This window comes from Nicrophorus vespilloides, unplaced genomic scaffold (genome assembly GCF_001412225.1).
Source record: "Nicrophorus vespilloides isolate i.1.1-1 unplaced genomic scaffold, Nicve_v1.0, whole genome shotgun sequence".
In the NCBI taxonomy this organism is placed as follows: Eukaryota; Metazoa; Arthropoda; class Insecta; order Coleoptera; family Silphidae; genus Nicrophorus; species Nicrophorus vespilloides.
In genome coordinates, this window is record NW_017096360.1 from 189,407 (window position 1) to 210,292 (window position 20,886).

The 20,886-nt window shown below is 44.8% G+C and overlaps 7 protein-coding genes across 10 annotated transcripts; 4 read left to right on the forward strand and 3 right to left on the reverse strand.

Annotated features, from left to right (window-relative positions):
- Positions 1-258: 258 nt before the first annotated feature.
- LOC108556778 (zinc finger protein ZPR1) lies at positions 259-1,840 on the reverse strand. The gene is made up of 3 exons (XM_017913042.1): positions 1,641-1,840; positions 1,173-1,583; positions 259-1,120 (listed from the first exon to the last, which is right to left on the reverse strand). Exons 1-3 carry the CDS (start codon positions 1,758-1,760, stop codon positions 284-286), a joined length of 1,368 nt encoding a protein of 455 aa, XP_017768531.1. The 5' UTR covers positions 1,761-1,840; the 3' UTR covers positions 259-283.
- A 10-nt stretch (positions 1,841-1,850) lies between these two features.
- Positions 1,851-3,441, forward strand: LOC108556779 (3'(2'),5'-bisphosphate nucleotidase 1). The gene is made up of 4 exons (XM_017913043.1): positions 1,851-2,430; positions 2,491-2,751; positions 2,819-3,106; positions 3,163-3,441. The coding sequence occupies exons 1-4, from the start codon at positions 2,311-2,313 to the stop codon at positions 3,418-3,420; spliced, it is 927 nt and encodes a 308-aa protein (XP_017768532.1). The 5' UTR covers positions 1,851-2,310; the 3' UTR covers positions 3,421-3,441.
- Positions 3,442-3,595: 154 nt separating this feature from the next.
- Positions 3,596-4,806, forward strand: LOC108556781 (dynein light chain 1, axonemal). Its single transcript, XM_017913047.1, has 4 exons — positions 3,596-3,772; positions 3,843-3,954; positions 4,009-4,189; positions 4,252-4,806. The coding sequence occupies exons 1-4, from the start codon at positions 3,618-3,620 to the stop codon at positions 4,371-4,373; spliced, it is 570 nt and encodes a 189-aa protein (XP_017768536.1). The 5' UTR covers positions 3,596-3,617; the 3' UTR covers positions 4,374-4,806.
- Positions 4,807-4,950: 144 nt separating this feature from the next.
- On the forward strand, positions 4,951-11,310 carry LOC108556775 (serine/threonine-protein phosphatase 2A 56 kDa regulatory subunit gamma isoform-like). Of its 4 annotated transcripts, XM_017913035.1 has the most exons (7): positions 4,951-5,747; positions 5,886-5,936; positions 7,364-7,568; positions 8,835-9,034; positions 9,090-10,048; positions 10,139-10,391; positions 10,707-11,310. In XM_017913035.1, exons 1-7 carry the CDS (start codon positions 5,745-5,747, stop codon positions 10,851-10,853), a joined length of 1,818 nt encoding a protein of 605 aa, XP_017768524.1. In that variant the 5' UTR covers positions 4,951-5,744; the 3' UTR covers positions 10,854-11,310. The 4 variants fall into 4 exon arrangements, with proteins under 4 accessions (XP_017768524.1, XP_017768525.1, XP_017768523.1 ...); XM_017913036.1 differs by lacking the exons at positions 4,951-5,747; positions 5,886-5,936 and adding an exon at positions 6,773-7,168; XM_017913034.1 differs by lacking the exons at positions 4,951-5,747; positions 5,886-5,936; positions 7,364-7,568 and adding an exon at positions 7,816-8,643 and having other exon boundaries at positions 10,692-10,781.
- Positions 11,311-13,076: 1,766 nt separating this feature from the next.
- Positions 13,077-15,822, reverse strand: LOC108556798. The gene is made up of 6 exons (XM_017913071.1): positions 15,614-15,822; positions 14,685-15,554; positions 14,444-14,604; positions 14,079-14,356; positions 13,791-14,019; positions 13,077-13,696 (listed from the first exon to the last, which is right to left on the reverse strand). Exons 1-6 carry the CDS (start codon positions 15,710-15,712, stop codon positions 13,225-13,227), a joined length of 2,109 nt encoding a protein of 702 aa, XP_017768560.1. The 5' UTR covers positions 15,713-15,822; the 3' UTR covers positions 13,077-13,224.
- A 106-nt stretch (positions 15,823-15,928) lies between these two features.
- Positions 15,929-17,855, forward strand: LOC108556800 (trafficking protein particle complex subunit 13). The gene is made up of 7 exons (XM_017913073.1): positions 15,929-16,102; positions 16,198-16,451; positions 16,511-16,635; positions 16,771-16,985; positions 17,044-17,279; positions 17,343-17,443; positions 17,546-17,855. Exons 1-7 carry the CDS (start codon positions 16,054-16,056, stop codon positions 17,778-17,780), a joined length of 1,215 nt encoding a protein of 404 aa, XP_017768562.1. The 5' UTR covers positions 15,929-16,053; the 3' UTR covers positions 17,781-17,855.
- Positions 17,792-20,211, reverse strand: LOC108556799 (tubulin--tyrosine ligase-like protein 12). Its single transcript, XM_017913072.1, has 2 exons — positions 18,527-20,211; positions 17,792-18,456 (listed from the first exon to the last, which is right to left on the reverse strand). The coding sequence occupies exons 1-2, from the start codon at positions 19,951-19,953 to the stop codon at positions 17,919-17,921; spliced, it is 1,965 nt and encodes a 654-aa protein (XP_017768561.1). The 5' UTR covers positions 19,954-20,211; the 3' UTR covers positions 17,792-17,918.
- Positions 20,212-20,886: the final 675 nt, after the last annotated feature.

Below are 20,886 nucleotides of genomic sequence, written 5' to 3' on the forward strand. Positions count from 1 at the left end.
ATTCGACAAATATTATGTTGATAATGCTACGTGGCCACACTCAGCCACACAAGATGGTGGAAAATTATATGATAACAATACACACACACACACACACTCATATCATTGAGGGTGGATATGATTGGATTGGACTGGATCACCACTGTCAGTTTGGTTGCATGCACTTTTCGTGGCTTCATATGTTAAAACATGATTAAATATATATATATTATGTGAAGGAGGAAAGGAGTAGGGAAAGAGATTTTACTAGTAGTAATAAGTATTATCACTGTTTATTGTTTATTTAGTAATTCTCGGTTTTCATGTCGTTCAAGCCCAACTCCTCGTTCTGGTCGTGCGACCGTTCGTAATGGACTATCCTCAGCCTGTCGTCCGGCTTTGTGTCGTCGACGTCGTCGAGGCTCTGGATGTAACTGTTGCCTGCCGGATCGTCGAGCACCAGAGTGCACTCGTCCTCGCCGTCGAGCACCTTCTGGAATCGGGCCATGAACTTTGCCATCTGGTCACGCTTTTCGGGGTCCTGCGAGTCGCCGATCATGTGCGAATGTCTCGAATCGCTCAGCTGATCCCTTACTGCGACAAGCAGACCCTCGACGGTCGTGAACCGACCGCCGAGCGCGTACGATCCTACCTCCAGGTCCAGCTGCGGTATGCTCAGCGAACAAGTCTCAGACTTGAGCAGATCCCTGGAGAAATCGTCCTTGCTCTTCACGTCTATCTCGATCCGGAGACCCTTTGCCTCGATGCCGCCACCAGATTTCACCTCGTTCGTTCGATTTCCGCACGTCTCGCATACGGTCGCCATGATGACCACCTCCTTGAAGTGCGGAATATTTGTCATCTTCATGTTCGTTTCGCACGGCGCACCGCAATTGTTGCAGTTCGTCTGGAACTGCATGACTTCACCTTGCAGATCCTCCAGCGGGAATTCGTCCTCCTTGATCGGATGCAATATCGCATCCTTTTGCACATCACTATCTCCTATCTCCTCGTCGGTGTAAAGACCGAGCTCGTGGTTCTGCTCCTTCTCCCTAATGAAATACTCTGCGACGCAGCTGGCATCCTTGTACGGCGCATTCGGATTTTCGATAAAACTGTTTCCCGTTATATCCTCTAAAATCTAAAATTTAGAAAAAAAATAATATATTGCATTCCTCCCACTCGGAACTGACCAGGGTGAAATGTGTTTCGAGCATCTTCAGGGCCTTCAATCTGGCCACGAATTCGTCGATCTGCTGTGCTGCTTCCGGATGTTGGATTCGCCTCAGCACCTGATCCTGCTCCAATCCTTGCACGCTCCTATCTATGATTCCCTCGACGGTCGTCACTTCGCCCTTCTGACTCTTAGCTGGAATCTCGAAATCCAATTCGACGATTTTCACGCTCGTAAAGTCGCTCTTCACCACCTGCCTGTTCAGATCGTCCGTCTTCTCCACGCTGAGCTTCAAACGGATACCCTTCTCAGCCACCTGACCGCCCGACTGAATCTCGTTGTTCTGGTAACCGCAACGTTCGCAACTGAACGACATTATCACCACCTCCCTGTAATGCGGAATCCTGGTGAGCAGCAACCTAGTGGAACCCTATATCATACATTACTTCTTTTTTTTTTGTTTTCTTTTCAAAAAGTGAACACTCACATCTGCATGACAATTCATGCACAGCGATTCGATGATTGTCGCCTCTGGATCCGGATCGTCCGCATTCAAATCCCTGAAGATCGGTCTCTTCTTTTCCTCGGTGGTATAATTATTATCCATGCTTGTTTCTAACTCGACGACAACCAAAACAGTCGTGCATAACCTCCAAAACCGACAACCACCGACCTATGACCTATTCTTATTTGACACTTCGAAGTGATGTTGGTGGTTGTCAGTGGTATACAATTACTGGATTAACAATTGAATTATCGTACTACAATTACTATTAAGTTATTAAGAAGTTGTTAAATTTTAAATAATAATTCAATTCAAAAAAATATAAAAATTGTCATCACATCTGTTTTGAATCAGTGACTGGTCAGATTTTCGGTTTCAGGGCCAACCAACCAACGTTAATCGTTAATCTGGTAAATCTCTTAAAGTAATATGTAAACAGTTACGGCGCGGTTATTCAAGTTTGTTGTTTTATATTTGGTTACGTTTTGCACCACCACGCATTGCCACACATCACCACATTCAAGCAATTCAAGGTTCCGCAACAGCTAGAGTTAATCGGGCGCATCGCGTGTCTGGTCTTTGCCGTTACTTCTTTTACATCTACATTTGAGATTATTGGAGCAAAGTGTAGCAGTGGTAGCAGTTGTTAAACATGGCCCAAAGTGCACCGCTCGTTCTCAGGCTTATCGCCTCTTCTGTAACCGCTGCGGCGAGGGCTGGCAAGATTATCAGGGATGTGATGAGTCGCGGAGAATTGGGCATCATCGAAAAGGTGATTGTTTTATTGATTTAATCTTTTAAATTTTCATTCATATATTCATTAATTTGGTAGGGTAAAAATGATTTGCAAACAGAGGCCGATCGATCCGCGCAGAGGTGCATCATGGCATCGTTGTTAAATCAGTTTCCCACACTCAATATCATCGGTGAGGAAGGACCACCCAGCAATTGCGAGGTGCCCAGCGATTGGGTCGTCACAGATGCCGACACTTCTGTCCTCGGAATGGAATGTCCCAATGAGTATCTTCAAGTCAGCGATGAAGATATTGTCGTTTGGGTTGATCCTCTTGATGGCACATCCGAATACACGCAGGTACAAAAGCATAACAACAATGATAATTACGGTTCATCTCTCTCTCTCTCTCTCGTTCTTTTTGTAGGGATTGCTGGAGCACGTGACAGTTCTCATTGGGATCTCGGTGAAGGGAAAAGCTGTCGGCGGTATTATCCATCAGCCGTACTTTAATTACAAGAGCAACGATGCGCTTCCTGGAAGGACCATGTGGGGATTGGTCGGTTTGGGTGTGGGCGGATTCACGCCAGTCGATCCGCCCAAAAACCAGCTGATCGTCACGACGACCCGATCCCATTCGGACGGACTCGTCCAGAAAGCGCTCGACGCCCTCTCCACCAACGAAATCATCAAAGTCGGCGGAGCCGGTTACAAAGTAATTATTTGCCTACCTAAATGCCGATGAAATTTACCGTTTGCTCTTTGTTGCAGGTTCTGCTATTGATGGAGGGAAAGGCGAACGCGTACGTTTTTGCCAGTCGCGGCTGCAAGAAGTGGGACACTTGCGCTCCGGAGGCCATCCTGACCGCTCTCGGTGGTCAGCTGACCGACATCCGCGGCGAAAAGTACAGCTACGATAAGGACGTCACCTTCCCGAATGTGGGCGGAGTCTTCGCGACCGCGAAAGGGGAGGACCACAAGTTCCTAATCAACAAAATTCCAAGCGACATCCGTGATGTCCTCATTTAATATTATCGTCCTATCTATTTATTTCTCTACTTTTTGTTGTTGTTCTTGTTCTTGTTAATAAATCGCGTTTCATTGATCAAACGGTCACAAAGTTTTGGTTGCCTCGGAAACACAGGAGTTGTCGCACGTCAGTCGAAATAATAGTATAGTGTAGGAGTAGTGGCGGTGGCGGTGACGGTGACGGCGTTTCAAGTATTATGTCAAAGGGAACGACCATCAAGGAGGCCATCAAACGATGGGAGGAAAAGCACCCGGACGAGGCGATCAAAGAGGCCACAGATGTGGGCTTCCAGTTTCAGTTCCCGCCCATCGAAAAGATGGACAACTCGTTGGCAGCTCTCGTCAGTGTACAGTCAGTAATATCGAATGCATTGCATAAACAATCTAATTTCGTCATTTATACAATTTCAAATTGCTGCTAGGAAGCTGAGTCTTAGCACGAACATGATTGAGAAAATAGCGGGAATCAACTCGCTGAAGAACCTGAAGATACTCTCGCTCGGACGGAATTACATAAAGAACTTGTCCGGCCTGGTAATTATAAAATAAACGTTGTTATATATATGTGTATACAATTGTTTCGTATAGGAGGGTGTTTCGGATACGCTGGAGCAACTGTGGGTATCGTACAACTTCATAGAGCGCGTCAAAGGCGTCGGCGTTCTCAAGAAGCTGAAGGTCCTCTACATGAGCAACAACTTGGTGAAAGATTGGTCCGAGTTTAATAAGCTGCAGGAGTTGACCATGCTCGAAGATCTAGTCTTCATCGGTATGTGATGATGCGAATCTCCTCCATTCGCCGCAACAAATATATAATATGATTTAACAAAGGGAATCCGCTGTACGAGAATGTGGATGAGGCGGTCTGGAAGGCGGAGGCGTCCAAACGGTTGCCCAACCTCAAGAAACTCGACGGTGAGACGGTTCTGAGGGAAGAAGCCGAGGAGGATTGAAAACATCGTTTTTTTTTTGTACTCTTCATGCCCGTTGATAGATTAATATTAATAAAAATAAATAAATATTAGCTATTTTGTATATGTGTGTTTGGTTGCCTAACGATTGAAGCGACTTTTGACGAAATTTCATAAACATATTCGTCGCCGCCACTGTTGGCTTTTTTGTAGAGTCGATTGCGTACGTCCGCTCGGGCTGCCATCCAATTGGAATAATAATAATAATACAACTGAATTGAAGAACCGATTTAAATATTGGTTTTCGTAAGTTCGGTTATTTTTCTCTTGTCTTTTTCCTCCTACTTTGATCTCGGAAAAATCCGATTCTCTGGCACCGGAAACACATCCACATATCTTCTTCCACTTTCTCGCCGGCCGTCTCCACGTCTCTTGTCTCTCTCGAACGGCGGCAAACACACACACACACTAAGCTCAAAGCAAACTCTCTCGTCCGTCCGTCCGTCCGTGTTACGAGTTTATGAGTGTGCGTGTGTTCGTGCGTGCATGTGCATGTATGTGTTTTTTTATGTAAGACGGTGTATGTGCACCACGTGACACAATTTAACCAATTATCCGCGAGCACTAAATGTCTACAAGGTCTCCTCCGTTCTGTGCGGTGCACTGGTCTGTGGTGTAAAAGTCTATATGTTTTAGACCCGGAATACTACATACTTCTACATACGTACACATCCATACATACATACATACGTTACAATACATAAAGACAAGAGCAGACATCAGACCGACCGACCGACCAACCAACCAACACCAACGACGTAAAACAAAATCGGAAAATCGCGGTCGCGCATCGTGAGAAAAGAGCGCTGGCAAACGAAATCGGCAGTTGTTTTTCTGTTGTTTCTTGTTACATACATACACATACACACACATTTTTGTTTTTGTTTTTACTGCTTGTTTGATATCATTCTTCATCAATTCATTGTCGTTCGCGTTGATTGAAGAATAGTGAGTGAGTGAGTGAGTGAGTGCAAGTGAGTGAGTCAAGGCAGGTAGAAGGGGCGGCGGTGGCAACGAAGAAAACGACGACGGAGACGACGACGACGACAACAACGACGACGTTATAGAAGAGCAGAAAGAACGGCGTTTTACGTGTGGTGACGCCGTGGCGTCCGTCTTATGTATTTGATATTTATTTGCTTCCTACACCTCCCAGTCTACATTACCATTATTTAATAATATCTTTCATCGCTCGGACGTTTTATATCATCATCATCATCACCATCATTACTATCCAGAACAACAACAGTAGCAGCAGGAGCAACGACAAACACCGAAAACCGATTGCACCATCCCATTTCTCTTGGCTATAATAAATAAATACGACTCTAACGATAACACCGATACACGAAGATGGTGAGTAGGCTTTGAGACCAATTAGAAGAGATGAAACAGACAAACAGACGATTTACAATAATTGAAATAATAACGTGACGTTGTCAAGAGCAGCAGCAGTTTCAATGGAAAATTCATGAATTTATTCTTTGTTTGCAGGATCCTAAGGGCAAGTCAGTCGACAAGAACAGAAATGGTGATGAGAACGAGGTGAGTTGTTCCCCCCCATATTTACATACATGATGTCTGCAAAACATCCCCACCCATCCCATCCATCGATTGGGTCAGCCACAGCACCCATCACATAATATGCGAGGTTATCTGTCACATTGACAGTTGTTTCACATTGAATTGTGCACTTGTTGTGTGCTGCGGAGGGTGCAAAGAGTGAACAGTCAGTCAGACCCTTCACTTCATATAGAAAAGGACTTTTTCTTTTCGAGAAAAATAATAAAACTACAAAAGCTGCAGACATTTGGGCACATGACATGGAGCATGGAGTAGAGAGAGAGAGTGTGTTGTGCTATATAATTTGCGCCATTTCCCTGCAGTTCGTTGCAGCTGTGCATGTCCGCAGTTTTTCGCAGCTAGGTTTTTATTTTTAGCGACGGATGCGTTTCGCAGAAATTTCCTGCTGCAACAAGAATCGCCGTAATCTCTAATATCGGCAACCCAAATCGCATAGGAACGGTTATTCTGTTGGTAGCTAATGCTAATGCACAGAACTGTGCAGAAGGTGCAGACTACTGCGATTGAAATTCTAAAATTATTTAATGCCAAAGAACCATATACCGAACCAACCAACCAACCAACCGACGCCGTTATTACGCAAAGTGACGGCGGCGTCGAGCATTGATCAAGGAACAGAGAGAGAGAGATGGAGAGGAGATGGAGCGATTTAAATATAGGAAACGAGAGAAAATAATATATAGAATAAATGTAACTGCAATAGCAGCAGTAGCACCAGCATCAAAAGTGAGGACTGGCACGAGTAGCAAACAGCAGCAGTAGCAGCAGCAGCAACACATGTCCACGTGACACGAGGAAGCCGTTTTGGCATCCTTCCTTGGATTTTCTGTAAACAACAAACGCGCACATACACAACTCGACAACGGCACGACAGAGCTGAAGAATGAGTTTGTGTGTGTGTATGAGAGAGAGAGATAGTGAGAAGGAAAGCGAGAAGAAGCGGGAGAAGAGGGACTGACATTAGAAAATTACAGTTTTATTTAGTTTATATTTACACTCCGACAAATTCGGCGCCGCACATCAAATATTGCATATTACATTTTCCATTGCATCAACACCGCTTTCATTCTGCACACACACACACACACCATTCGCATTCTCTTCATAATATTTTCGTTAATGATATTTCAAACATAATAAAAATGGATTTCACTGGGATATTTCGAAGGCGAAAGAGGAGCGTCACCGAATCGGTAAATGATGCTCGATGATTTGCTGCTATGCCGTCCCGACTTTCCTTTATTGCTGTTGTTGTTCTTGTTGTTTGTCTTTCGGTTGTGGCGTAAATTGAATGCCGTCCGTCTGTGTTCATAAATAGTAATAGTAACAATTATTATTATTATCTAATCCCTCGTCAAAATTATATCTTCTGTCTTCTCTGCTTGCAGCCCAACAACAAATTGAACAACAATGTAAATAGCGTCAGCGGCGGTGGTGGTGCCGCACAGCCGCCTCCTACGACGCCGCTCAACAAGACGTCGCTGACGGCGGGCACCGTTCAAGGACCGATGGTCAAGAAGGACAAAAGAAATTCCAGTTCGCGTTTCAACATCACCAAGAACAGGGAACTGGGAATACTTCCCTGTCTCAAAGGTACGTACAAATTCAAGGGCATTCAAGTTCATCCTTTTTCGAAAACTTTCATCGAAGTTTATTTCTGCCCGTCGACGCCTTATCATCGATAACCATGTGTTTAGCGGTCGACAGCAGCAGCAGCAACGACACATGCTAGCATCCCACATCCTCCCTTCGCAGGTAAGAATGATGGGGGTGCGGTGTGCGTGCGCGTCCTCGCGCTTGCGTCCATCGCGACGTCGTCGTCGTCGGCGCCCTATTTTAATCCATATATCGTGTTGGAGCTGCGAACGAATGATACACGTTTCGCAGACGAGACGAGACGACCACGCCACCGTCGCATCTGCAACATAATTAAAAAATAGCTGGTTCTAGTGTATTTTCTTCGGGACATTCCCTGTTCGGTTCTGTACGCGTCTCTACGTTTCTTGACCTTAACAATGATCCTGTATAATTCCACGCTGGTGTACTTTTTGCGTTCGGTCGGCGAAGGTGGTATTGCGTCGTCGTCGTCGTCATCATAGTCTACATTGGTGGCGGTGGCATCTTCATCATCATCAACGACGGCGACGTTTGCGCGGCGTCTCTTTAAGTGAGTTCAAGGTCGGTTGCGCGGCCCCCGAAATGGTACATTCGACATTTGCGCAAGGTCATGTCATGGGGGGTCGCGGTGTTGGTGGTGGTGGTGACCAATCCCCCCTCGGAATCCCAAAGTCTCCATCGTTCCACAGCGGACTCGATCTGCTCGCCACCGCCCTAATCGACAACAACAACTCTGCCGGCAATCACAAATACATCGACCTAAACGGTGGTGGTGGTGGCGGCGGCGGCGGCGGCGGTGTCGGCGGCGTTAGCGGTCCATCCCCCAGGTCCGATTTCGCGTTCGACGACAAGTTCGCGTTTCTGACGACCGTCAACGCTCTCCAAAGGAATAATACGACGGTGTCTACGATGGTCGCCTCCTCCGACATCGATGGTGGTCGACGGTCGGCGACCAAATTCGTCGTCGGTGCATGTGCAGTGCGCACTAGCACCACCAACAACAATATAGATGTTTCCCTGCAAAACCGTGAACGATTACCGCTTCTGCAAGGTGATTTTGTCGATGATCTATTTACTGTATGCACATAAAATTGCCGTCGATCGTGCATGACGATTCACGATGATGATGATAATGATGATATTAGTTGGCGCCAATATTTCAACATCATCGAAAATTCCTCTTTACTTTGATGATTATTTCGATGTGACGATGCTGATGTTAATGTTCTCATTTCTCTTCAGATTCGGCTCCAGCTGAAAGGGAGGAGCTATTCATCGAGAAGCTGAGACAATGCTGCGTTCTGTTCGATTTCGCCTCGGATCCGCTGTCCGATCTGAAATGGAAGGAGGTGAAGCGATCCGCGCTGCACGAGATGGTCGAATTCGTGTCACAGCAGAAGGGAGTCATCACAGACGCCATTTATCCGGAGGCGGTCAACATGGTATGTTATATACAATTGCGGCGTTATTATTTTTATTCATTTGCTGCTGGTATAGTTTGCGACGAACCTGTTTCGCACGTTGCCGCCATCCTCGAACCCGAACGGAGCCGAATTCGATCCGGAGGAGGACGAACCGACGTTGGAGGCGGCCTGGCCGCATCTGCAACTCGTCTACGATCTGTTCTTGCGCGTCCTGGAGGCGCCCGACTTTCAGCCGACTGTCGCCAAGCGTTTCATCGATCAAAAGTTCGTGCTGAATCTGCTCGACCTGTTCGACTCGGAGGACCCGCGCGAGCGCGACCTTCTGAAAACGACGCTGCACCGGATCTACGGCAAGTTCCTCGGTCTGCGCGCCTTCATCCGCAAGCAGATCAACAACGTGTTCTATCGTTTCATCTACGAGACGGAGCACCATAACGGCATCGCCGAGCTGCTCGAGATACTCGGCTCGATCATCAACGGATTCGCGCTTCCACTCAAGGAGGAGCACAAGATATTCCTTCTGCGCGTCCTCATGCCGCTGCATAAGGTCAAATCCCTTTCGGTATATCATCCGCAGCTCGCATACTGCGTGGTGCAATTCCTCGAGAAGGACCCCAGCCTGACGAAGCCCGTCATCGATGGACTACTCAAGTATTGGCCGAAGACGCACAGCCCGAAGGAAGTGATGTTCCTCAACGAACTCGAGGAAATACTGGACGTCATCGAACCGGCCGAATTCCAGAAGATCATGTCGCCTCTGTTCAGACAACTCTCCAAGTGCGTCAGTTCGCCTCACTTTCAGGTTGCGGAGCGTGCACTCTACTATTGGAACAACGAGTACGTTATGTCGCTGGTGTCGGAGAACGCAGCCGAAATCATCCCCATCATGTTCCCGAGTCTCTATCGTAACAGCAAGAGCCACTGGAACAAGACCATCCACGGTCTCATCTATAACGCTCTCAAACTTTTCATGGAGATGAACCAGAAGCTCTTTGACGAGTGCTCGCAGCAGTACAAGCAGGAAAGGCAAAAGTATGTATATATATGTGTGTGTGTGTGTGTGTGTGTGTGTTACACTACACATTCGTTGATGGAAATCTAACAGTGAATGATTGTCACCAGGGAACGGGAAAGGCAGCACAAGCGTGACGAGCTTTGGCTGCAGGTCGAGAGTCTGGCAGCCAGGAATCCGGACTTTGAAGGACTCATTAAGCAGATGCAGCAGGATCAGCAGACTCAGCAGCATCAGCACCTTTTCCATCTTCAGCAGCAAAAGCAGCAAAACACCGATTACAACAGCAGCAGCAGCGCCGCCAACAGTCCCGACGACGATGGCGACGTCAACATCGAGACCATCGACCACGACACTTCCGAGGTAAACAGCGTACTGCCATAGTTGCAAGATGCAAAGAAAAGAAAAAAACAATTTTACAATTTTGCTATCATAACGTGAACTAAACGAGCTGAAAACCCCCCACGCCCTTCGACCCATCCAACCGTCTCTCCTTGTTTCTTAACCTATTTACATACCATATTAACTATCAATTATTTTACCCACTTCTTCTTCTTCCCTTCTCTTCAATCCTACTTACATTTTTTTGTTTCTATTTTAAAAATATTTATTTATGTCCGCTCACTTCTGTCTCTCTTTCTCTTTTCGTTTGGGGGGTTAAAGTATGGGTTTTTGTAGGCGAGTCGCAAGGTGCGCAACCCGACCAAGCCCCTGGTGAGACGCAAGTCCGAGCTTCCCCAGGACCAGTACACCGTGAAGGCGCTCAACGAGCATAAAAGGGCCGACGAGTATTTAGCAACGCCACCGGACGTGAATCAATGCTAGTCCTCAAATTGACGTTCGGCGGACTCGGCTCGGAATAATAATGGGAGGAGTAAAAGGAGGAGGTGGAGGAGGAGGAGGAAACGAAAAGGAAGAAGAAAGAGGAGGAGGAGGAGGAGGATAGCGATGATGAATAGTAGTAGTCGCATGCTGCAAAGTCATCGTCGTCGGAGGCGGTGACGGTGAGCGCGCGCGGGCTACCATCACCACCACCAACAACAATAACAATAACATTAACAACAAAACCCGATCAACCCACTCATCTCATCACCTAAACACTAACATACCATACATATACATACATATATATTATACACACATACTTTACACTAAATTACATTGTGTGAAAAGCAACGCGCTTTTTTCTATGATGATCCTTTATTTTTAACATTAATAATCTGCTGCAAAGTAGTAAACGCCAACAATATCACGCGATATCCCGTTTTAATTTTATTTCGTTTTATCTCTTACTCTCCCCAATTCTTATGAAACTGACTTTCTCTATCTCTCGTGCGCGTCCGTTTCCTCCACATACATTTTCTCATTCTCTCTCTCTCTTTGTCTTTTTTTTGTGCGGTTGGCTTTTGAGCCACGCCAGTACGCCAAGCAAAAATTGATCCTTATTGGTTGGAAAATCGAATTATTTTTAGAACTTAATATACATACATATATTGATTTTTTTTTATAGAAAAGAAAATATTGATGAAGAAAGTAGTCACAAACCAAAGAACCAATAAGACTCAATTTACAATAGTATGTAATATCTACATATATATACATCTATTTACTGGATATGTGTTGTTGTTTTTTTTTAAACTGAATATACATTATATATTTATAATTTTAATCAAAATGAAGTAAAACAAAATAACCATATATAAATGTATATATATATATATTTTAAGAGCGAAGAACTATTAATAATCATTAATATGCTACATGGAATAGAATGCGTTTTATTTTGGTAATTGATTAAATTTATTAATTTTGAAAATATCACTATGTATGTATGTATATATATATTTATATGCACGATGTTTACGTACTAATTGCGATTCTCTTATATTTAAAACAAAAAAAAAAGTATATATATATATACATACATATATACATATATACACAAGCATATATATATATATATAAATTATTTTTAACTAGTTATTTACAGAATCATTATTATTATTATTATAGCTATATTTTCTTTTAGTATCATTTTTTTTTCAAATCTCTTTCTCTTTCTTTATTTTACTCTCTCTCTCTCTCTCTCTTTATCTGTTGCATGCATATATATATATTTTTTCTCTTGTTATTCTTTACGCATATGGATATTAAATTTTAAATGAAATCTATAAAATGTGGGCAATTTTATTTGGGGCATTAATAACTATAATGTAACAACACTCGCTGCCGTTCAGAAGAGAAGGAGGAGGATACTGTTATCGACTACACTGATTGTTGTTTGCTATATTAAAAAGAATGGTGGGTGGGTGGGTTTATTGGTTGGGGACGTTCGGTAGGCAGAAGGGTGCAAACAAAAAACAAATATATATATAGGTTGTTGGTAAAAGCTGAAGTTTTCAAAGTTTGAAAGTAAATTGTGTTTGTTGCTGGTAATAAACTGGTGCACTTGTAGTAATTTGTGGCATCTTGTCAAAGGTTATTATTATTATAGGACACACAGCATGCCATGCTTTTGTATATGTATGTAAAAACAAATGATAATAATTGAATTGAAATGGTGCATATTAGTTAGTGTATATGTGGAGACTATTTGATATATTTTATCTAGAGAAGGACGTATTTTTATTATTATCATTATTATTGCTTTTATTAAATGTTCATCTAGATAGGAAAGCTACTTGTTACTACTACTACTATTATTATTACTATTCTTATATTGATCATCATTCAATAATTACGCTCTCTTCACACTCACTATGCAATATCATCATCATCAACAACATCACAGATAGCCCAACTCCTCCTCCGTCCCCATGTGATGCCATTATATTCGTTATTCACTTTCGTCTGCCAATGTCACCTAGAGTCTGCTGTACGCAAAAGAGAAGAAAAAAAAGTAATGTTTCCGTTTATTAGTCGACGATCGAAGAATGTGTGTGCGTGCGTACGTACGTCGATTGTAATGTATATATACGTATACACACACACACACACACGCATATATATATATATATATTATATAAACTTGCATTTATTTTTCCTTACTTTTAATAAATAAATTTGCTTTATAAAAACAAACAAATACAAAAAATAATAAGCGAAACGGAGGCGTGGTTTCTTTCTTCCATTTCGCTCGTTTCCGTCAATAGACGAAGAAATCGTGCGCAGTGGGTTGCATATACGTTCTTCGGGCCTAATCAAATTCAACGAGCTGAAGCAAATCCCACACGGGCAGATTCGTAGACTTGATTTCGTACGAACAGATCACGTCCATCCAGTTCAACATCTTCAATCGCCAAACCAACGACTTCCTTACGATGTTGCAGATGTTGCCACCGCTGCTGCAGTTATCCTTGCTGAAGTCCGGCAAGGTGATCGGCCCGCAGCTCTCGAACATCTCATTCCATTCGTTCAGATTGTCGTCATCGTCATTGTTTCCGCAATTCAGCAACCTCCGGAGCAAGTCCTTGCTGGTGGAACGCAGTAGCGCCTCGCTCGGACCCAGCACGAACAGACTCAAGCTGAAGTTGAACGAACCGTCGGGTTTGACCTCGATCATGCATCTTTGCGTATTCAACACCTTCACTCGCGTCCTCATCACGACGTTGCATTGGAGACCCAGATTGGCGAGAGATCCGTAAATTATCCTCGGATTCGTTTCGTTGCTGCAAAACCGAAAGAAACGATCTATATTTTTTTTTTGCTCACAATGTGCAACTACTACTACTACTACTACTACTTAAACCCCTGCCGCCTTACAGGTTGGCCGTTTTAATGTCGTCCGACACGTCCACCAATCCGAGAAGCGAGAAACTCGTCATTGCATTGCTTCGCAAGTAGCGATTGGTCAATTCCGCACATCTCACGCGCACCCTCATCCTCGCGACCAATCCGCGCTGGTACAGCTTGCGCTCCCAATTGTTTAAATACAATATGAAACTACCACCTCCTTTGCCTACTACAAATTTCAGCGAATGGCTGATATCACCTGGAACGCAATCAAATTATAATCTTATCACCATCGTAACACCATCATCATATTTTTACCGGGTGTTCCAAAATCCGGCCCTTCGATGTTCCTATACGTTCTGGACGATTGCCGTCCATTGAAATGCTTCGAATCGATGACTCCTTCAAAGTTTACATATATTTTGCTGTTGCGATGAGCGCCGTTCGAATTCAGATCGGTTAACCTCTGCCAAACCTCCTCCACGGTCAGATACGTGATTCGGTCGGTTCGCACCTTCACGAACACCGCCGAAGAGCTGAACACCTTGAAACTTTGTTTGCAAACACGATTTAACTCGACATCGTGATACGGTTTTCTGTAATAACAATGACAACGATAACGATGACGACGACAACAACAAAAAGGAGGGTATAAAGTGATCACCAAGTGTCGTGTCGCTCACAATTTCACTTTCAAATACAAATCGTAAATACTGCCGATCTGCAGCAAGGCCAACGTCATCGAGTACTCCCAACCGAAGCACAGCAAGCAGCGGAGGCCGTCACCGTTCTCCTTCTCAATCTCCATCCAGAAATTGGTCGATTTATCCTCATCGCTCATCGGCTGGACAGACAGCAAACAGACTTCATGTTCAGTTATTTTTATTCGTAGGTAGCACACACTCGACCAGCACCGGCACTTACCAAGCTGACGTTCCTCAATTTGAACGTGATCTTGTCCGTGAATCTGGACGGTGCGGTGGCCGAGAGAAAATGAAACAGATTCGGTTCCATCGAGGAGGTGAGCTTCAGCTGCACGATATCACTCTGGGCGGCATGCAGATACTCGTACGTTACGCGGGCAGGTGGTTGAACGTAAACCTCGCCCAGCACAAAATACCTGATCATCACGACTATTTCATTATCAAACTTCTTCTTGGGTTCATCGTCGGGCGAGTCAATTAAGCACGGCAAGACGCGATCTCCATCCGTCAGCTCATAGGTACCGTTCTTATTGATCCTCAGAAGACCTATCAGATATTCATTAAGCTCACCGCATCTAAAGGAATTGATGTAATTTTGAAACTCGTAATTACTCCCTTCCATTGCCGCATACTGCAGGTCCTGCACTGTCACAACTTTAATGATCTTGAAAGTCCCGCAATGCTCCAGCAATTTACTGAGCAGACACAATTTGATTGCATCCACTCTGTCCACACATATTCCCTTTAAATTGATGTTCGGATACAGCTTGTGATAGCTCCACAGGTGTGCCAGTTTGAGATTGTGTCGGTGCACCAATGTGGAAAGCTCACTTTGCATGTAGGTAGGTGATGGAGGTGCACCATCGCGTTGACGGACTGCCGTTGGACTCAGCAGAATCGCACCTTCCGCATGTATGTAGTACTCTTTTGGATATGAAAGGGTATCCAAATGAAGGTTCATAATGGTTATAACGTCCCCAACATTCGGAACGAATATTCCATCGTTTTCATAGCACAGTGCCCAACACACAATCTCGGTCGTCTCCAAACGTATCGTACTTGAAACATAATCCACGAATTCTACTTTGCCCTGGAATGAACAAGAATACCTCTGAACATTTAGAAGTGTGCGAATGTGAGTGAACGAACCTTCAAAGTTGAAACTTCTTTGAAACGACGACTCATTGCTACGAGATGAGAAGAAGAGAAGGAAGAAACTGTTGAACAATGCAGCAGTACTGATATCATCAATCATCATCCAACATGTAGGCTGCTTTATCCTTTCCAAGTCCTCTTAAGAACTCTCTTAAGGTTGTGGATGAGGTACACTTGCTCTTGCTTGCTTGTTTCACCAACTGTTCACCAATATTTTTGAATGTACTCTTTATAAGTATGCAACTCGTTGAACACAAATGTAGCGATGGATATCCATCTATCGGCGGCTGCGGTGACGTTCTTATACGACATACGACGAACGAAACGTCATTGTTTATTGGTGTTTGCGTTCTTCGGTAATATTGTTGATACATATTGTTGTATTATTTTATTGTTATTGGTATTAATTTGAGATTAAATCGCGATTAGTTTATATGAAACAAAACATGCAACCTTCGGAGGAACATCTGCTTTCACTCAAAGGTAGTAAATTATGATTATATTGAATGCAAATGCATTGATCATATTATTGTCCAATCATATTCATACAAGTAATTTCTCTCTCTTTTCTTTTGCAGTCATGAGACTGACGAGACCAACTTTGTCAAGTCCTAACCCAGTGACCTGTGATGGCAAAGATTTGCTTGGGAATCTCCTCAATGAAGCTCTGCAGAAGGAAGCCAATGCTGTGCAGGGCGCCGAAACACTTGCAACTGGCCAATTCTTGCTGCTCCCACAGAGCCCCGTCAACATATACCTGGGTGAAACATTCTCCAGTCTTATAAGCGTCTACTCGGAGAGCGGCCAACCAGTTAACAATATTTCCTTGAAAGTGAGAAATGTTCTTCATTTCTTTGTATATATCAATTTAGTTTAGCGTTTCGATTTCAGGTAGATCTTCAGACAAGTTCTCAGCGATTGCCGTTATCCAGTAACCCGCCGTTGGCAGAGATGAATTCCGATGAGAACATCAACGTGGTCATCCATCATGAGGTCAAGGAAATCGGAACGCACATGTGAGTTTGGTTTTTTTGTTGTTGCCGCCACTTTTGCTGATCATCCATCCGATGATGATGATGATGCATGTTGCGGTATGTTTTCTACGAGGCAAATGATGTGGGGGCAAAGGCAATTGCCTGTTATGTTCTCAGACTTGTGTGTGAGGTCACTTACAACAATACGATGGGGCTGCAGACGTCCTTCAGGAAGTTCTTTAAGATCCAGGTGTTGAAACCGCTCGACGTGAAGACAAAATTCTACAACGCCGAAAACGACGACGTTTACTTGGAAGCCCAAGTGCAGAACATCACCTCCGGCCCCATATGCCTGGAGAAGATCGCCCTGGACGCCTCCAACCTGTTCAACGGTCCGCATAACAATAGCCTGATGAGGCTGCTGCTGCTAACAGTTTGCTGCTGTTTCAGTGACTTCGTTGAATTTCGTCCCGGGCAGCAGCGGCGAAGAGAGCGTTTTCGGAAGGACGACCATCCTGCAGCCGAACACGACCTGCCAGTTCCTCTACTGTTTGACTCCCGATCCGAAACTCTCGTCCGATCTAAAGATGCTCAGCGGCGCCACCAATATCGGTAAGCTCGACATTGTTTGGCGATCGAATTTGGGCGAGAGGGGTCGTCTGCAAACGAGTCAACTGCAGAGAATGGTATGCGCACCTTACCGCACGGTCGTGTCGTGTTGTATTTGTAGCACTTTTGCTTTCTTCCAGGGTCCGAATTACGGAGACGCTAGACTGACACTCGTCGAGCTGCCGAACTTTGTGGTTCTCGAAGAGCCCTTTACCTTTCGATGTAAATTAACAAACAACTGGTTGGTCAGACTTTAATTGTATATATATATATTTAAATCTTAACATACGATACAATATGATGATAATGATGATGATGATAATGAATATTGCTAATTCCGCAGCGATAGGACGCTTGATCTTGTCGTGTCACTGGACGAGAGCGAAGGCTTGACCTGGTGCGGAATCAGTGGACGCAAGATGGAATCGCTTCCTCCGCACTCGCACATGGACATGGAATTCAAGGCTATTCCGTTACAGCCGGGCTTGAAGTCGATCAGCGGCATCCGGCTGGTCGATGCGTCACTCAAGAGAACGTACAATTACGACGACATCGGTCAAGTGTTTGTAGTCATATAAATGTTACGTCTTTTTTGTTGTCGTTGTTCTGGTCGCTCTTAAAAGCAGTAGTAATAATAAAGGAACGTAACTACCGATCATATGTTATTGAACTAGATCACGATCATCAATCAATCAATCAATCAGTATGAATGAGAGCTAGAGTTTGCGAAGGACCGCCTCGTTTTCGATGTCGAGGAAGAGCAGCCGAAAGATGTCGTTGTAAAAGTCCGGATAGTACTCGCAGGCGCGCTTGCAGTCGGGCGTCCAGTTGATCTCGAGTAGTTGCGGCTGAAAATGACTGCTCAACCTAGTCGTCGTAGTCTTCTCGGATGGAACATCCACAAGCATGATGTCGGCGGCATATAGAGCACGGCTTTGCGGACTCTCGGAGATGCCGCACGGCGGAGGCTCCATCGTCGCGCACTCGAAAACCTCGCGAAGCATAGCAAAGATTCGTTTCTCGATTTCCGACCAGGGCTGCTCCGGGTACTGCTTCGCCCATTCCAACTTGAATTCCTCGCAGAGCATGTGCTTCAGGTGGGCGCCTCCCTCCGTGTAATTCATCACGGTGAAATGCTGCTCGTACACGTCCAAATTGTCGAGAGCGAAAGGCCTGTTGGCGAAACGCAGGAAAAACTTGCTGTACACGTACGCCTCCAGCGGATTCCTCGATTTTTTCAACAGCACCACGTACCTACATAAAAATGCAATTCATTTAACTACTACTACTACTATTACTGCTAATGTATTATAATTAATTCTACCTTATGTCGAACTTTACTCGTCCGCCAACGTCCTGCTGCCGATCGAACAGCACCGGCCTCTCGATGTACTTCTGGACGATCTTCGCGCCAGACGACCGCAACCGTATTATGAAGTTGAGGTCGTCGGTGATGTGGGTGTCGAGACCTCGCGCCAAATTGAAGGGCTTGATGATCCAGTGGTTATCGAGGCCGGCCGCCTCACGTTTCTTGTAGTAACTGACGAAGCGGTCGATCTCAACTTTCAGATTGTAGGTGACGGGCAGCCAGCTGGGGCTGCCGCTCAAATCTTCGACGATGTGATCGCCCACCATTCTGCGGCACGTCACCGGCAGCAAGTCCTTGATGGTCAACACATACTCGAAAGGGAATTGATTCACGAACTTCCATGGGGCCGTCAACGATAGCTCCTCGAAGTGCTTGAAGTGCGTCGTCATCCAGAGGATGTCGGCCTCGTCCACGCTGCCGACAATTTCGAACCGTTCATCCGTCAAATACTTGGCAACGTACTCGTACTCGGTGTACACCCGGTGCGGTGCTTTCCTGCGAGACGATACGACATCATCATCATCATGCGATGCTCTCTCCGACAGCATCGGAAGCGTTTCCTTCACGTGGCCACCCAGAAAGTAGTCAGGATCGAGCTGCCGATGCTGATGGTCCCTGTCGACGAACGTATCGTTCGCAACCCACGGGAGGAGGCAGACATCCCTTGCATCGCCGACGAGCCCCTCTGCGTAATCGCGGGTTACTTGCTCGCCACATTCGACGTCTCGCACAGGAAACAGCAGGCTGTACGCTGTAGCAGCAGACTTCGTCGGTTCGTCGCCGGCATCGTCGTCGTCGTCGACGCTGTTGCTGCAGATGAACGGCACCATGCGAAAGTTGGCGTCATCGCTGTGGCCGATGCCGCAACCGAGCTCATCCATTACGTACCACACGGGCATCCTCTCCTCCACGCTATCCGCATTCTCGATCGAGTAGCAATTCGCGTACCGCCACAGTTCGGCGTATAATCTGCGAACGAGCGTTTCCTTGCTGCCGTCGCCATCGTCATCGTCCTGCAACCCCATGAGTGCGGCCATCCTCTCACGCAACTTGTCCACGGCCAGCAGCTGTCTGCGGGCAAATTCCGGCCGGAAGGTCCAGGCGTGATCGACGAGATAAATGTGAGCTGGATCGTCCGCCCTTATACCCTCCGACGTCATCACCTGAAACACCGGTCTACGCTGTCCGTCCCCAATATCATCATCATCATCATAGTCGATGCGCAGCAGAGTGAAGACGAGGCCCGCGTCCAATATCTGTGCATTGGTCTTGCTGAAAACGGTGCGCCAGTACTTCTCCGGCACCTGCGATGCAACCAGCTGATTTCGGTGAAGCCTTAAGAAGTACTCATAATCATCGACATCCTCTTTCATTTTGCTCATTATGCAGAAACCGATTATGCAGCAATAGTAAACAATAACGTTCAACTAAACTCAAATAAACACCACCACCACGACGGTTTATTCATTCGAAAAGACCGCCATTAAAGAAAGAAAGAACTATATGTACATATTTCTATTGTTAGTCACTTCTTCTTCTTGTTCTACCTCCTCCGCGCCACACTTCACTTAGCTTGAGCTAAAAAATTGTTATTATTTACCAATTATATGGTTATATTTTTTATTTTTTTGCTTGTTTATATGCTCTTTTCGTTTGTTTGTACTATATACTATGTGTTTATTTACTGTTTTATTCCTAGCATGACATAGACTGGCTACAGAACAGAACCAATCATATGCTGGACCATCAACAGAGGGCGCTAAACGAACCTGCACTACCACAGTAAACTTAATATGCACTGCCTACATTTTAAATTTTGTTACGTATATGGCTGTGGCATCCACATTTATTAAATTTAAAGGTAGTATTTGACAAAATTACTTTTATGTTATCTAATATTACATTTACAATAATAATATTTATTAATTAGTTACAATGCAACACAAAAAAACATAAATTGTCACAAATAATGCATTATGAAAAAAAGTAAATATAAAAAAAGATGAAATTATAAATTATACGTAACAGAGAAACGACGATTTTTTCGACAACCCCTAAAGGTAAATAAATCATAGACCACCCATATGAAAGCTGAAGATCTCACCTATCCAACGCGCCTTGTATTGTCATAGAGTCGCCTGTTATGAGCTGTAGAAATTGAAAAAAAAAACACATACTTAACGTCTTATACATAACAGAAAAATGACGGTTTTCTCGTTTTTTTTCAGTGTTTTCGGTTTTTCGTGAATTACACGACACCCCTAAGGTTAGGTTTGGGTTAGGTTAGGTTTCGGGTTAGGTTAGGTTAGGTTAGG

What these genes read in the sequence shown, in the direction of transcription:
- LOC108556778 (XM_017913042.1), bottom strand. Translation starts at nt 1,760, where the DNA reads ATGGATAATAATTATACCACCGAGGAAAAGAAGAGACCGATCTTCAGG. An exon ending in GCATGAATTGTCATGCAGAT is followed by an intron (nt 1,584 to 1,640) that starts GTGAGTGTTCAC and finishes TGTATGATATAG; the next exon opens with GGTTCCACTAGGTTGCTGCT. An exon ending in TCGAAACACATTTCACCCTG is followed by an intron (nt 1,121 to 1,172) that starts GTCAGTTCCGAG and finishes TCTAAATTTTAG; the next exon opens with ATTTTAGAGGATATAACGGG.
- LOC108556779 (XM_017913043.1), top strand. Translation starts at nt 2,311, where the DNA reads ATGGCCCAAAGTGCACCGCTCGTTCTCAGGCTTATCGCCTCTTCTGTA. An exon ending in GCACATCCGAATACACGCAG is followed by an intron (nt 2,752 to 2,818) that starts GTACAAAAGCAT and finishes TTCTTTTTGTAG; the next exon opens with GGATTGCTGGAGCACGTGAC. An exon ending in TCGGCGGAGCCGGTTACAAA is followed by an intron (nt 3,107 to 3,162) that starts GTAATTATTTGC and finishes TCTTTGTTGCAG; the next exon opens with GTTCTGCTATTGATGGAGGG.
- LOC108556781 (XM_017913047.1), top strand. Translation starts at nt 3,618, where the DNA reads ATGTCAAAGGGAACGACCATCAAGGAGGCCATCAAACGATGGGAGGAA. An exon ending in GCAGCTCTCGTCAGTGTACA is followed by an intron (nt 3,773 to 3,842) that starts GTCAGTAATATC and finishes AATTGCTGCTAG; the next exon opens with GAAGCTGAGTCTTAGCACGA. An exon ending in TAAAGAACTTGTCCGGCCTG is followed by an intron (nt 3,955 to 4,008) that starts GTAATTATAAAA and finishes TGTTTCGTATAG; the next exon opens with GAGGGTGTTTCGGATACGCT.
- LOC108556775 (XM_017913033.1), top strand. Translation starts at nt 8,175, where the DNA reads ATGGTACATTCGACATTTGCGCAAGGTCATGTCATGGGGGGTCGCGGT. An exon ending in ACGATTACCGCTTCTGCAAG is followed by an intron (nt 8,644 to 8,834) that starts GTGATTTTGTCG and finishes ATTTCTCTTCAG; the next exon opens with ATTCGGCTCCAGCTGAAAGG. An exon ending in ATCCGGAGGCGGTCAACATG is followed by an intron (nt 9,035 to 9,089) that starts GTATGTTATATA and finishes CTGCTGGTATAG; the next exon opens with TTTGCGACGAACCTGTTTCG.
- LOC108556798 (XM_017913071.1), bottom strand. Translation starts at nt 15,712, where the DNA reads ATGATATCAGTACTGCTGCATTGTTCAACAGTTTCTTCCTTCTCTTCT. An exon ending in AAGAAGTTTCAACTTTGAAG is followed by an intron (nt 15,555 to 15,613) that starts GTTCGTTCACTC and finishes TGTTCATTCCAG; the next exon opens with GGCAAAGTAGAATTCGTGGA. An exon ending in AATTGAGGAACGTCAGCTTG is followed by an intron (nt 14,605 to 14,684) that starts GTAAGTGCCGGT and finishes CTGTCTGTCCAG; the next exon opens with CCGATGAGCGATGAGGATAA.
- LOC108556800 (XM_017913073.1), top strand. Translation starts at nt 16,054, where the DNA reads ATGAAACAAAACATGCAACCTTCGGAGGAACATCTGCTTTCACTCAAA. An exon ending in AAGGAAATCGGAACGCACAT is followed by an intron (nt 16,636 to 16,770) that starts GTGAGTTTGGTT and finishes TTATGTTCTCAG; the next exon opens with ACTTGTGTGTGAGGTCACTT. An exon ending in CGCCTCCAACCTGTTCAACG is followed by an intron (nt 16,986 to 17,043) that starts GTCCGCATAACA and finishes CTGCTGTTTCAG; the next exon opens with TGACTTCGTTGAATTTCGTC.
- LOC108556799 (XM_017913072.1), bottom strand. Translation starts at nt 19,953, where the DNA reads ATGAGCAAAATGAAAGAGGATGTCGATGATTATGAGTACTTCTTAAGG. An exon ending in CGAGTAAAGTTCGACATAAG is followed by an intron (nt 18,457 to 18,526) that starts GTAGAATTAATT and finishes ATTTTTATGTAG; the next exon opens with GTACGTGGTGCTGTTGAAAA.